At 40.7% G+C, this 14,164-nt stretch overlaps 1 protein-coding gene across 1 annotated transcript in view; it reads right to left on the bottom strand.

Annotated features, from left to right (window-relative positions):
* Window positions 1-14,130, bottom strand: part of TIAM2 (T-cell lymphoma invasion and metastasis 2) — a 569,840-nt gene extending 555,710 nt beyond the window's left edge. Inside the window, 2 exon segments of the mRNA XM_011952751.1 lie at window positions 5,737-5,799; window positions 14,051-14,130. Coding sequence (XP_011808141.1) covers window positions 5,737-5,799; window positions 14,051-14,080 — 93 coding nt within the window. The 5' untranslated portion in view covers window positions 14,081-14,130.
* Window positions 14,131-14,164: the final 34 nt, after the last annotated feature.

The raw sequence follows: 14,164 nt of genomic DNA, 5'->3' as shown, positions 1-14,164 counted from the left end.
ATCTCAACTCACTGCAACCTCCACCTCCCTGGATTAAGTAATCCTCCCAAGTAGCTAGGACTATAGACACGGAACACTATGCCTAGCTAATGTTTTTGTATTAGTATTTTTTGTAGAGACATACTGTTTCACAATATTGCCCAGGCTGGTCTGGAACTCCTAAGCTCAAGCGATCAGACTGCCTCAGCCTCCCAAAGTGGTGGGATTACAGGCCTAAACTATCACCCTCAGCCGAACGGTTCTCTATTTTAAGCTTTGTAAAAGACAAAGAAGAATATACAAAGAGGCCCACAACACCTAAGATATTTACTAATGCTCTACAGACAAATTTTGCTGCCCCCTGGACTGGAGATTCCACTCATAAAGAATAAATTTTCTCTAAATACATACTTTCTTTCACCCATCAGTAGAATCTGCACTATTGGATCGCTTACCTAAATCTTTCTCCACATCTAAGTCCCTGAATTTCAGAATGTTATCTGAAGAATGTTAAATAAATGCTTTGCTGTTTTGGTTTTTTATCAGAGTGTAAGAAGTTATGACGCTGAAGCTAGGAAAAAGTAAATGATTAAAGTTAATTTATCTTTAATGTTTCACATACTAAAAAAATTCCAAACAAGGACAAGGATGAAAGAGGAAAAAAGTCAAAATGGAATACAAACAGAAAAACTTGAACCTAACTGTATTTCAAATAAATAGCAAAACCACTTTAAGTGGGGGAGAAAACTAACCAAGTAATGTTTGTACATAGTATTTTAACTATATAACCTTAGGCAAAAACAAAAAATGAATTACAAACAAATATTAAACTCTAATTAATAGGTTTGTTTTCAGATATATGCTTTAGCAATTCTGAAACTACTTTCTATGTATTTCAGGAATGAACAAATAATAAGTAAATATATTGTAGATAACAAAAGCCAGGTTTCTTGCTGTCAAAGAAAGAAATTACAGATTTGGAAAGAAGTAAAGCTAGAATGAACCCTACTGTATTTGACTGGAATTGAAGATATTATGATGAATTCATGGCTTTTTAGATAAACAGATACAAAAGAGATGAGAAAGAATGTATGTATATATATAAAATTTACAGTTCTATCTAGTGATAGATATACATAAACTAAAAGAAACTAGAGAAATCGCTGATTCCCAGGCTGGGGCGGGAGCATTTTATTACACTAGAGAATAAGACAACTCAAAAAATAATGAGGACTTGTCTAAAGGACAAAGGAGCCAGCTTGCCTAGTCAAAACCGAGACAATCAAAGTATAAAGATACCTCAAGCAACAACAACAAAAAAAATGCATGAATTTAGCTGGGTGCGGTGGCTCACGCCTGTAATCCCAGCACTTTGGGAGGCTGAGGCAGGTGGATCACTTGAGGCCAGGAGTTCAAGATCAGTCTGGTCAACATGGCAAAACCTGGACTCTACTAAAAATACAGAAATTAGCCAGGCATGGTGTTGTGTGCCTATAGCCCCAGCTAGTCAGGAGGCTGAGGCACAAGAATCACTTGAACCTGGGAGGTGGAGGCTGCACTGAGCTAAGATCACGCCGCTGCACTGAGCTAAGATCACGCCACTGCACTCTAGCCCAGGTGACAGAGTGAGACTCTGTAGCAAAAAACAAAAAACAAAAAACCACCATGAGTTCATACTAATATAATATACACCTACATATATAAATGGGAAAGCTTGTAGAGAATGCGAACTAATAAATACAAACATGATAGACTCAGAAAACCACCACTGGGCAATCACCATTAGTTCTGATTCATTTAAGAACAGAGAAGATGCTAAAACAAATGGTGAAAATTTGACGAGTAGCAAGATATTTGCAACTAAGTATCTCCCCAGAAGATACTATTAATAGTTACAAAGGAAACACAGTAACTATACAGTAGGGAAACCATGCAGACAAAAATCAGCACCCCAGCCTGAGCAACACAGCCAGACCTCCTCTCTACCAAAAATCTAAAAAATTAGGCAGGCGGCCGGGTGCGGTGGCTCAAGCCTGTAATCCCAGCACTTTGGGAGGCCGAGACGGGCGGATCACGAGGTCAGGAGATCGAGACCATCCTGGCTAACATGGTGAAACCCCGTCTCTACTAAAAATACAAAAAATTAGCCGGGCGAGGTGGCGGGCGCCTGTGGTCCCAGCTACCCGGGAGGCGGAGGTTGCAGTGAGCTGAGATCCGGCCACTGCACTCCAGCCTGGGTGACACAGCGAGACTCCGTCTCAAAAAAAAAAAATTAGGCAGGCATGTTGGAGTGCACCTGTAGTCCCAGCTACTCAGAAGGCTGAGGTCAAAGGACTGCTTAAGCCCAAAAGTTCGAGGCTGCAGTGAGCCATGATCACAGCACTGCACTCAAACCTGAGCAAGAGAGCAACATCCCTGTCTCTTTAAAAAATAATAATAAGCAAAAGCTCAACATCCCTATTAATAGAATATATGGATAACATGATTCCTGATATTGTACACTGAGAGGAATACAATATTACTCCTGGAGTGTTCCTGCCAAAAATATAGAACCCAAACCTAATCATGAAGCAGCAGCAAATCAATATTAAAGCAATTGTAAAAATACTGGCCTATTTTTATCAAATATCATCTCAAAGGTCATACAAGAAAAGAGGAGTAACGAATCAATTCATATTAAGGGAGACTAAGACAAGAGAACGTAAGATGTGATGTAGAATTTACTCCAGTAAGGACATTACTGGTATGATTAGTGAAACCTGAATATGATCTACAGACAACAGTACTGTATCAAAGTTAATTTCTTGATTTTGATCATTGTACTACAGTTAAATAAAATGTGCTTGTTTTTAAAATATACACAGAGTTATTTAGAGGTAAGGGGTACCATGAATTGGAATTTACTCTCAAAATGTTCAGAAATTATATTTTCATTTGCATGTGAAGAGAGAGAAAGAAAGCAAATATGGTTACAGGAGGTAGAGACATCTGGATGAAGTATACACAAAACTTCTTCATCATTCTTACTATTTTTCTATGAATGTGAAGTTATAAAAATTAAAAATGAGAAAATAAATTTGTATTTGGACATTACACCAGTAAAAACAAAACCACCAACCAAAAAAACCTATGAAAAACTGAATGGTGGTTCTCCTTTACACCTAGCACCAGGGACTGAGAACTAAGTCCTTCTAATCCCTGCTCTAATGCTTACAGAACTGCATTTCCTTGGAAAAATCACAACTGTTCGGCCTCAGTTTCCTTATCTGTAAAATGGGATAACCCCTATTTAACCATTATCACAAAGTTAAACTAAAGATCCATGGAAACATAATGGCTGCAGAAAAGAGCGCAGAGTATAAAACACTGTATATTATAAAGTGGTTCACTTTTTTCTAATATCTACTTTTTTTCTTTTTAATTTTTTTAAGTATACAGTAGGCACACACACTTGTGTACATGAGATGTTTTGAAAAAGTGGTTAACTTCCCTCCCCCAATCCCCACCCAGCCAGTCTTGCTCTGTCGCCCAGGCTGGAGTGCAGTGACGTGATCTCAGCTCACTGCAACCTCTCCCTCCCTGGTTCAAGAAATTCTCCTGCCTCAGCCTTCTGAGTAGCTGGGATTACAGGCGCACATCACCACGCCTGGCTAATTTTTATATTTTTAGTAGAGACGGGGTTTCAACATGTTGGCCAGGCTGGTCTCAAACTCCTGACCTCGTGATCCACCCACTGTGGCCTCCCAAACTGCTGGGATTACAGGCAAGAGCCACTGTGCCCAGCAAAGTGGTAACTTCTAATAAATGTCTGGCAAATTAAAAGCACTTCAAAAATATGTAAGACAGATTTTTGTCATCATAGTGAGCAGTTGTTACAGAAACTAGACATTTGCTACATCATGTTTTGATTTGTAAAAAACAAAATTCAAAACTCAAAGGGCAAAAAAGATTAAAAAAATTTTTTTTACTCCAGAAGATTTTACTCATATATTTAAAATATTTCAACAAATTCAAACACTTATGTCTATTTTTTCTTAACCACAAAACTTTATGGTATCAAAAACATTGCTAGATCAAAGAAAGCCATTAACTAGGACTTGGTCAACCTTTGAGACATTGACCACTGTACAGAAATCTTTGTATTATTTCCCAAGTTCTACACACTAAAGTACATGGCAAAGTATTTTGTCTTTCTTTGTTAAGTTACTCAAATAAACCCTGAGGAATCACACCAAATTCAGAAAATATTTATAAAAGGGACATCAATTTTCTCAGATACTTAAACGTTTGCTTTAAAAATGAAAATACTTATTAGTTTATTATTCTAAATTCATAAGGCTTTGGTCTCCACTTAACAATAGTTGCTTTTTAAAATCATATGCATGTGGAGACTAATGATTCTCGCTGACAAAACATCCTTAAATCTGTATAAGAAATAGTTGATTCCAAAATATCAAATGGAGATTTTAAAACATATATAACAGACAATTTTGTATAAAACTTAATGTAGCTAGTCATATTTTCCCATTGTTTGAAAAATCATTTAACTAAGTCTACCTGCTCAGTCTCTATTTTGAGTAGTGGACAGGCAATCTGAACTCTAAGAGGCAAAATGCTAAGAACAGATCAGGCTGCAATCAACATAGTCCTTAGCAAAGAAGCAATGCTGGAGTCAGTAGTGCCTGCACAGCCTCTCCAGCTCTGCAGCAAGTTCAATACACAAACTGGTAACAAGACAAAAGGAAAAGGATCACAACAACACAGGTTCCAAAAGGGCATGATTTTTGCTTGTCTGGTTTGCCACTATAACCCAGGAGATGGAAAAAAAATCCCTAGGCCACAATACATGTTCATTAAATATTAGTTACATGCACAAACAAATTAAAGAATGAAATCCTAGGTCTTTCAAGTCAATCAATATAAATTACATTAAGTTGCAGAATTATTTTAAAAACAAATTTGGCATACATCAACTTAACAGTCAAAATTGTCTTTAGAGAACATGAGCAACCTAGTCCCCATTCTGACTAAATAAATAAATGTCAAAAGTTCCTGAGATTTTTCCTGACCTATAGTAGGTATTTTAATACATTTACATAGCATTCCTTAAGTTTAAAGGATGGCTGTATCAGAAATTCTTATAAAACAAAATTAGACAAAACAAATGCATATAATCAAAGTCAGAAAAAGCAAATGCATCATGTTTACCATCAAATATGAGACAGAATCCATTTAGGTAAGAAATCACAAGCTATAAAAACAGTTCTCATCAGCATTTATTTCTCATAACCAATAGTACCTCTACCACAATCTGCTGCCTCTATAATTAGAAAATCAAAATTTCAATTTAGTCTGTTTATTCCTATAGCATATACGTCAATAATCTGTCATTTTATAGTTCAAAGAAATTCTTCAAAAGGTACATTATTAAATTAAGAGGTCTGCAATTCACTCAAATAGTTCTATTTCTTTTGTAAAATCACATGGAGCAGAATAGAAGTAAACACAACAAAAGTTTACACATAACTTATGCTCACTATTGAGCATAAAACTTTTTTCTCCAATTAACCTATTTTTTGTGAAGCAATTCAACTTATTCCCTAGACGCTCTCTTTTATGACTACCAATCTATTCTAAGTGACAAACTTCATTCTGCTTCCCAAGTACTAACCATATAATCAAATATACTATTCCACTACCAATTGAAACCTAACATATTCCAAAGGGCCTGCCTTATGTGGGTTATCATCATCTTACTATGCTTCTTGTGTCCATGCTGCTGGAAAAGCAGTCTGTACAAGCAGGAGTAGAGGCACAATCCTGAGAGAGAGGAGTAGAGAAAGATGTTGAGAAAACAAAACCAGACAAAATGAGCTCACTTAAAAGTTCAGGAGCTCAGCCAGTGTTCAAGGTCAAGGTTGATTACATTCTTTCACACCATTATGAGTTAGAAGTTGTCCAAAACAGCATAACTGGCCTTAGAAACAGGTATCTGAAATTGTACATACAAGTAGTAATATTATCACTAATTCTAAGCCACCTATACCCCTTCTGAAAAAGAAGCAAACAGGCCAGGCGGTGGCTCACACCTGTAATCCCAGCACTTTGGCATGCCGAGGCGGGCGGATCACTTGAGATCAGGAGTTCGAGATCAGCCTGGTCAACATGGTGAAACCCCGGCTCTACTAAAAATACAAAAATCAGCCGGGTGTGGTGACACATGCCTGTAATTCCAGCTACTGGGGAGGCTAAGGCAGGAGAATTGCTTGAACCCAGGAGGCGGAGGTTGCAGTGAACCGAGATCACGCCTCTGCACTCCAGCCTGGGCGAAGAAGCAAGACTCCGTCTCAAAAAAACAGCAAGCAAATGATCACACAATATGACTCTTTAGGACACTGGGGCTATAAAGTCCCCTAAATGTTAATCAAAATTACTGTAACAAACTCAATGCTAGTCTAGAATGAAATAACTGAACTCCACGAAACATGCATTTCCATTGTGCCCAAAATTTTTTTATATTTAATGATGCGTATTTAACACTCTCAAATCATGCAGTCTCTCAAAACCATTATCAGTTTCAATTATCCTTGTATTCTATTTTTAATGTAAGAAAAAAACTTCTACATGTCATTTCAAACAGAAAAAGAGAGCAAAATCAGACATGAAAATAACATAATTACTAGACAACATAAAACTCACAATGGATTTAAACTAACTGGAATCTTCAGTGGACTAGTCCCCTCCCCAATTCTCCTCCCCAAAGTAATAACCAGATGTTCAGAAATGTTAACTACCTTGGCCAAGGTCATTTAGCTACCTAGGATTACATCCATTCATTCAAAAAATCTTTACTTAGTGGCCGGGCACAGCGGCACACGCCTATAATTCCAGCACTTTGAGAGGTCAAGGTGGGTGGATCTCTTGAGACCAGTTCTACACCAGCCTACCAGCCTGGGCAAAATGGCAAGACCCCATCTCCATTCAAAACACAAAAATTATCCAGGCATGGAGGTGAATGCCTGTGGTCCCAGCTACTCAGGAGGCTGAGGTGGGAGAAATACCTGAGGCAGAGGTTGCAGTGGGCCCTGATGGCACCACTGCCCTCGAGCCTGGATGACAGAGCAAGGCCCAGTCTCAAAAAAAAAAAAAAAAAATCTTTACTTTACATATATACTGTGTATTAGGATACTGTGCTATGAACCAAGGACATGAAACAAAGGAAATATAGTCACTGTCCTCATAGAGCTTATCGTCCAGTGGTAAAGACTACTAAAATTACTTAAAATTGCTATGATCACTGGAAGAAAAAGCACAGTGTTTTAAGACAGTTTAACAGGAGACCTAAATCAGTGATTCTGAACCAGGGTCACCATGCCCCACAAGAAAAATTCAGCAACGTCTGGAAACATTTTTGGCTGTCATAATTGTGGAGGGTGCTAGTGGCATCTAATGCATAGAGGCCAGGGATGCTGTAAACATCCTGGAATGCATAGGACTGCTCCCCAAGCAAACAATTATCCAGCCCAAAATATCAATAGTTCCCAAGATATTTAGATCTTGGGTTCTCATATGAGCAGAAACGGGTTAGTGAAAGACTTCCTTCCTTTATAACACTAAGTATGCTACATCTTTAAAGGACTTTCACAAGGTAAAAAGAAAAAAACACAGCCTGACTGACAGAATTAACCAGAACTCCCACTAGAAAATGATAATGGGAAAGGAAAAGCAGAGACACATTCCCTGGTAGATGAAAATAAAAGACAAATGCAGTGTTTTATAGCTGCTTCCCACAAATTCCCTATCCTAAACTATCGACAAAGGAAAAATATACAAACTAAAACCAAATTTCACATGTTTGTATTATGCCCTCTGCCTTTTCTACTTTTCTCTACTAACCCATGTCTACTACCAGATGTTGGTGAAATTATAAAAAGTCCTGTAGTTAGACAAAATATCCACACTGAATACAAAATTGGAAGCAAAATAAAATGGAGATGGGAGTTCACTTTATAGAACAGAAAAATGTAGTGGATATTAAACTGATTCTGGAAAGCCTGCATCCTGGAACAGTTTAAAGATTCATCTATCCGAAAGGATCCCAAAGACAAAAAATACTAAGAATTTAGGTATCCTAAATACAATTAAAGGTAACAGAATCCTCTAAATTTATGAACTAAGGTAAATCCAGAAATTAAACTGAAATTACTCTTCTGATCTCAAACCTACATATTCCGTCCTACATCTTCCCACTCAGCCTATTCAGAGCAGCAAGAGAAATAGATCATGGGGGAAAGGCTACATTGTAATACGCTAGCAATACAAAGGACCTGAAAAAAATAGATCGCTGACTGGTATTTTATTATGTTAAAGATTTACTGTTAACTTTTTTGAAGTGTGATTAATGGTAAAGGGACTGTGTTTGCCTGTTTGAAGTACTTAAAATTTAAAAGAATCTGGCCAGGACAGTGGCCCACACCTGTAATCCCAGTACTTTGGGAGGTCAACGCAGCAGGATCATTAAAGGCCAGGAGTTCAAGAACAGCCTGGACAACATATTGACATCCCTCCACCCACCCCTACAAAAAATTTAAAAATTAGGTGTGCACAGTGGCACATGCCTATAGTCCTGGTTACTCAGGAGGCTGAAGCAGGAAGATCACTTGAGCCCAGGAGTTCGAGGTTACAGTAAGCTATGATCCTGCCCTTGCACTCTCTAGCCAGGGCAAGAGAGACTCAGTCTTAAACAACAACAGTCTGCTATGTTTTAAAATGCCCTCTCGAACTACAGGAAAGAATGGGTCGTGCACTTGCCACTGTCTCACGACCCCTTTTCAAAGAAACAAAAAAGGAAACAAAAAAATAGAACAAGATCCTACCAGAATGACCTCCAAACAGTGATCATTCTTTTTTTCTTTTTTTTTTTTTTTTTGAGACAGAGTCTCGCTCTGTCGCCCAGGCTGGAGTGCAGTGGCCGGATCTCAGCTCACTGCAACCTCCGCCTCCCGGGTTTATGCCATTCTCCTGCTTCAGCCTCCCGAGTAGCTGGGACTACAGATGCCCGCCACCTCGCCCGGCTAGTTTTTTTGTATTAGACGGGGTTTCACCATGTTAGCCAGGATGGTCTCGATCTCCTGACCTCGTGATCCGCCCTTCTCGGCCTCCCAAAGTGCTGGGATTACAGGCTTGAGCCACCGCGCCCGGCCACAGTGATCATTCTTAAATACTGAGTATAGATATGCAGCTCACATAAAACTGCTGCATTCCAGCAATCAATGCAGTCCCAAAGTAATCCACAGATTTAGGCAGTTCAATCTGCGACCCTTTTCACTAGGAAGAAATGCTAAATCATTACAAGTGCCACCATCTTAGAGCAGCAGCAACTGCAATAGCTTGCACTGGTAATTCTCTTACGGTTAACTGCTCACCCACTGACTCTGAGGAAATCTTGTATTCTAACCTGAACTTCAGTCTTTCATCATTTCAGAATTGAAAGTAGTGGTCATGGGATTAAACTTTCATCACAGGGATGATGTTTAAATAGAAATTATTTTTCTCCCACAAAATTAGCACAGGGGGCACTTAAAAAAAATAAATTCTTGAGCCTAAATATCATTTAACTCGTGATAAGAGAAATTTACCACATAATTCCTGCACAATTAAAGGATCTTCTGACACACTAATTTTTAACACAGAAGTGAAAGGTCAATTCCTTTGATAAATTATGGTAGGGTGGGTAGACATGACAAAAACAACTCATACATGTCTTGCATAAAGTCTGGGATTTTCATAGCTGAAACTCATCCACAGTATCAGGGTTTTCTGGGTTTTTTTTGTTTGTTTTTTGGTTTTTTTTGAAGCAGAATCTCACACTGTTGCCCAGGCTAGAGTGCAGTGGCTATTCACAGGTGCAGTAATTGCACTCTGCAGCCTGGAACTCCTGAGCTCAACAGATCCTCCCACCTCAGCCTTCCAAGTAGCTAGGACTACAGACACACACCCACAATTCACAAAAATCTATAATCTTAAAGTCTCTGGCATCTTCCTGTTTTCAAACCAATGATCTCCACAAAATTAAAAGATGGGGGTGATAAAATTCAGTCTGGAAAAACCTGAGCCTTAGCAAGCCATAAAAGGTAAGTATTTCATATTTTAAACATTTAATTTGGGGCAGGCACCATGGCTTAGGTCTGTAATCCCAGCACTTTGGGAGGGGAGGTGGGCAGACCACCTGAGCTCACGAGTTCAAGACCAGCCGGGGCAACATGGCGAAACCCTGTCTCTACAAACAAAACAAAACAAAAAACAATTAGCTCGGCGTGGTGACCTGCTGACAGCAAGTACCTGTCTCAATTTTTTTGATTCAGGGTTGCACTGTTGCCCGGGCCAGAGTGTAGTGGTGCAGCTCAGTGTAGCCTCCTCGTTCCTGGCTCATGAGATCCTCCCACCTCAGCACCTGCCCCCTCCTTTACACCCCTTCACCCAAGTTGGGACTACAGGCATGTGCCACCATGACCAGCTAATTTGTGTTGTTGTTGTTTTGTAGAGATAGGAGTTTCACCATGCTGGCCAGGCTAGTGTGGAACTCCTGAGCTCAAGTCATCTGCCCACTTTGGCCTCCCAAAGTGCTGGGATTACAGGCATGACCCATGGAGTCCAGCCTATTTTAAATATTTTAAGGTGAAGTATCAAAATATCTTATTGACAAACATTCCGGATTATTCTTAGAGCTAAATTTTGATTCCTTACAAAGCAAATGGAATTAACAATTCAATGTTTCAAAGATACCTTTAAATTTAGCAGAGAAAGTTGTGATGGATTAAGCCCAAAGATAAACACCTTTAAAAGCCAAATTGACTATAAGCATCGAAAACATCCTTTTCTCCTAATCCTGTTAACTAGAATTCCTTTTTAATTTTTGTAATTTGTAACACATAATGGAAAACAATCATTACTGAACTACTCAGCATATGCTTATCTGCAGTAACAAAATGTTTACTACACATTAGCAAATATTACAACATTCCCAGAAACTGCATTCAAAATAAAAAACAGTATTATGTATTGTTTGTGTTTAAACAAAAAAAAAGTATTTTTCTGAATCTTCTTCAAATATATTTCCCTTCCTCAACTCTCTGACTCTGTACTGCTATTTTTAAGCTAACCCCACTTTGAAACATGGTGAAGCTAGAGCATATAAATAAGGAAGTTACAAGACTTAAGTTCTTTGAAATCCATAAGGGGAAAGGGGAGAGTGCTACACACACTAAAATGCGACTACCAAAAACCTCGAATTCCTGTAAAATGAGAAAACAGGTGAAACACCTGTCTAAACATGTAAATGTTAGGCCCTCTTATCCTTAATTAATATTAAAATGAAAAACTGGCATTAACATTTCTTCCCTACTGTGACCAACCACAGTGCACTAAACACTTGTTCACATCTAATATTTGGGAGCTACTGTTTAAAACGTCATGGATGGGCCGGGGACTGTGGCTCATGCCTGTAATCCCAGCACTTTGGGAGGCCGAGGCGGGTGCATGACCTGAGGTCAGGAGTTCAAGACCAGCCTGGCCAACATGATGAAACCTCATCTCCACTAAAAATACAAAAAATTGGCCAGGCGTGGTGGCAGGCGCCTGTAATCCCAGCTACTCCAGAGGCTGAAGCAGGAGAATCGCTTGAACCCAGGAGGTGGAGGCTTCAGGGAGCCAAGATCTCACCATTGCACTCCAGTCTGGGCAACAAGAGCAAAACTCCATCTCAAAAAAAAAAAAAAATGTCTTGGATGGCCCTTTGAGGGGGAGGACCACATTACTAGGAACCCCCTCAAAGACAGATACTCATCAAAGTGTGTGGGGGGAGGGGGGTGGCGGGAGGAATTAAATCCAATGATGGCAACAAGAAAATAAAATAGTAACACCCCAGGTGTGGTGGCTCACATCTATCATCCCAGCACTTTGGGAAGCCAGGTGAAATGATCGCTTGGGCCCAGGAGTTCAAGACCAGCCTGGGCAACATAACAAGTCCTCCTCTCTATAAAAAAATAAAATCGGTGGGCATGGTGGCTCTGGCCTGTAATCTCAGCTACTTCGGGGGCTGAGGTGAGAGGAGGACCCCTTGGGCCCGGGAAGCAAATGTTGCAGTGAGCCAAGATCACACCAGTGCACTCCAGCCTGGGTGACAGAATGAGACTCCTTCTCAAAAAAAGAAAGATAGCTATGAAAAAAATGAAACACCAGGCACGGTGGCTCACGCCCATAATCCCGATCACTTGAGGTCAGGAATTTGAGAACAGCCTGGCCAACATGGTGAAATCCTGTCTCTACCAAAAATACAAAAATTAGTCGGGCGTGGTGATGCACGCCTGTAATCGCAGCTACTCGGGAGGCTGAGACAGGAGAATCGCTTGAAACTGGGAGGTGGAGGCTACAGTGAGCTGAGATGGTGCCACTCCAGCGTGGGTAACAAGAGCAAGACTCCATCTCAAAAAAAAAAAAAGAAGATTCCCAAGTGCATTGCTCTAATTTATCAATGTTAAAAATAAAAAAATGTAGTATTAAAAAAGAAAATGCTTTCCAAAAAAAGTTATATATCACTGTTTTCTAAAATAGCCCAAATATTATCTACCGTTTGGCCTCTCTGCTAAGATTTCTTTTTAAAGAAATTGAAACAACATAAAATTACACAACGGCATTTAAAAGTACTGTTCTATTTGGGCCGCCACAACAAAAAGCTAGTATTTTAAGATGTAAATATTAAAGATACTCTTTAACAATCATAGTATTTAATAAAGTATTCGCATTTCAAGAGTTCGTAAAATTTATGCTAATTTACTTAGCAGCATAATTACACTTTTTCTTTTTTTTTTGTTTTGTAGACAGAGTCTCACTCTGTCACTGGGCTGGACTGCAGTGGCGCCGATCTCGGCTCACTGCAACCTCCGCCTCCCAGGTTCAAGCGCTTCTCCTGCCTCAGCCTCCTAAGTAACTGGGATTACAGGCGCCCCCCACTACGCCCAGCTAATTTTTTGTTTTTAGTAGAGACAGGGTTTCACCATGTTAGCCAGGCTGGTCTTGAACTCCTGACCTTGTGGCTGGCCTGCCTCGGCCTCCCAAAGTGCTGGGATTACAGCCGTGAGCCACTGTTCCCGGCCATAATTACACTTTCTAAGGGTTACGGGTAGGGATACTAATGCTGACTGTGCAGATGTGTACTTGCTATGTTTAATGTTTACATTAAGGCATACTGAAGTCGGAGTTTAAAAAGAAATTGAATACATCTTACCAAAACCTGTCTTCTTCCAGACTAGTAAATTCAACTACACTGTGAAAACTGGAATATGCTTTTTAAAATCTCATTTGACACGTGAATGAGCCAGCAAGAAATGTTTCCCCCAGAATCTTCCATCTCTCGATGCACAGATCTCTCTCTACCATTTGTCCTTATGTCGTGATGGATTAGAAGAGGAGGGAGTAAAAATAGAAGATACCGCAGAATAACCTTTGCCTGTCTACAAATCATCCAATTAGCTCAAGTCCCTAGCTGGGAGGTTACCTAGTCAACAATGTCTCAATTATAAACATTACGTGTAACGTGACCACAGATCAACACCCCGTAGGTTCATTTCCCCCACCGCCCCCAATCGGTGTCAGCCTCAATGAGGACCCGGGAAGGTCTGGAGAGTGATGTCCAGCGTCCACTTAAATCCTCAAAGGCCCAGGAAGGAGGTGGGCGGGCCAAGCCTCGGAGGAACTGACCTCGAGGGACCTGTCGGGAGTCTCTGGGGGAGGGCCCAACCGGGTCTTTCCCTCCAAGCCCGCAGCCATTCCATAGGGCGCCGGAGACGCCAGAACCTCCCTCCGCCCCAGGGCGGCCCTCCCCCAACCCTCCTCCCGGACCCGGGGGAGGGGCACCCAAAGGAGAAACACCCCTCCCCCACGGGCACTGCTAGGCCACCGCTCACCCCACCCTTAAAAACCCGCAGGCCCGCGCCCACCCTCCGGGCCCCGGCCAAGACCCGGGGTGGGGGCGGTGCGGGCAGGAGCAGGGGAGCCGGACTGCCATACCAACCTCGCTATTGAAGGTCTTCACGGCCTCCATGTTGTCGCTGCGGAGGCCCCGAGCCCGGCGGCGGAAGAGGCGGCGGCCACTGCACTGGGTGGGGAGAGCGAGACGCGGGCTGCT

This window comes from Colobus angolensis, unplaced genomic scaffold (genome assembly GCF_000951035.1).
Source record: "Colobus angolensis palliatus isolate OR3802 unplaced genomic scaffold, Cang.pa_1.0 Scaffold35, whole genome shotgun sequence".
Taxonomy (NCBI): Eukaryota; Metazoa; Chordata; class Mammalia; order Primates; family Cercopithecidae; genus Colobus; species Colobus angolensis.
This window is presented reverse-complemented; position numbering and strand designations above follow the sequence as displayed.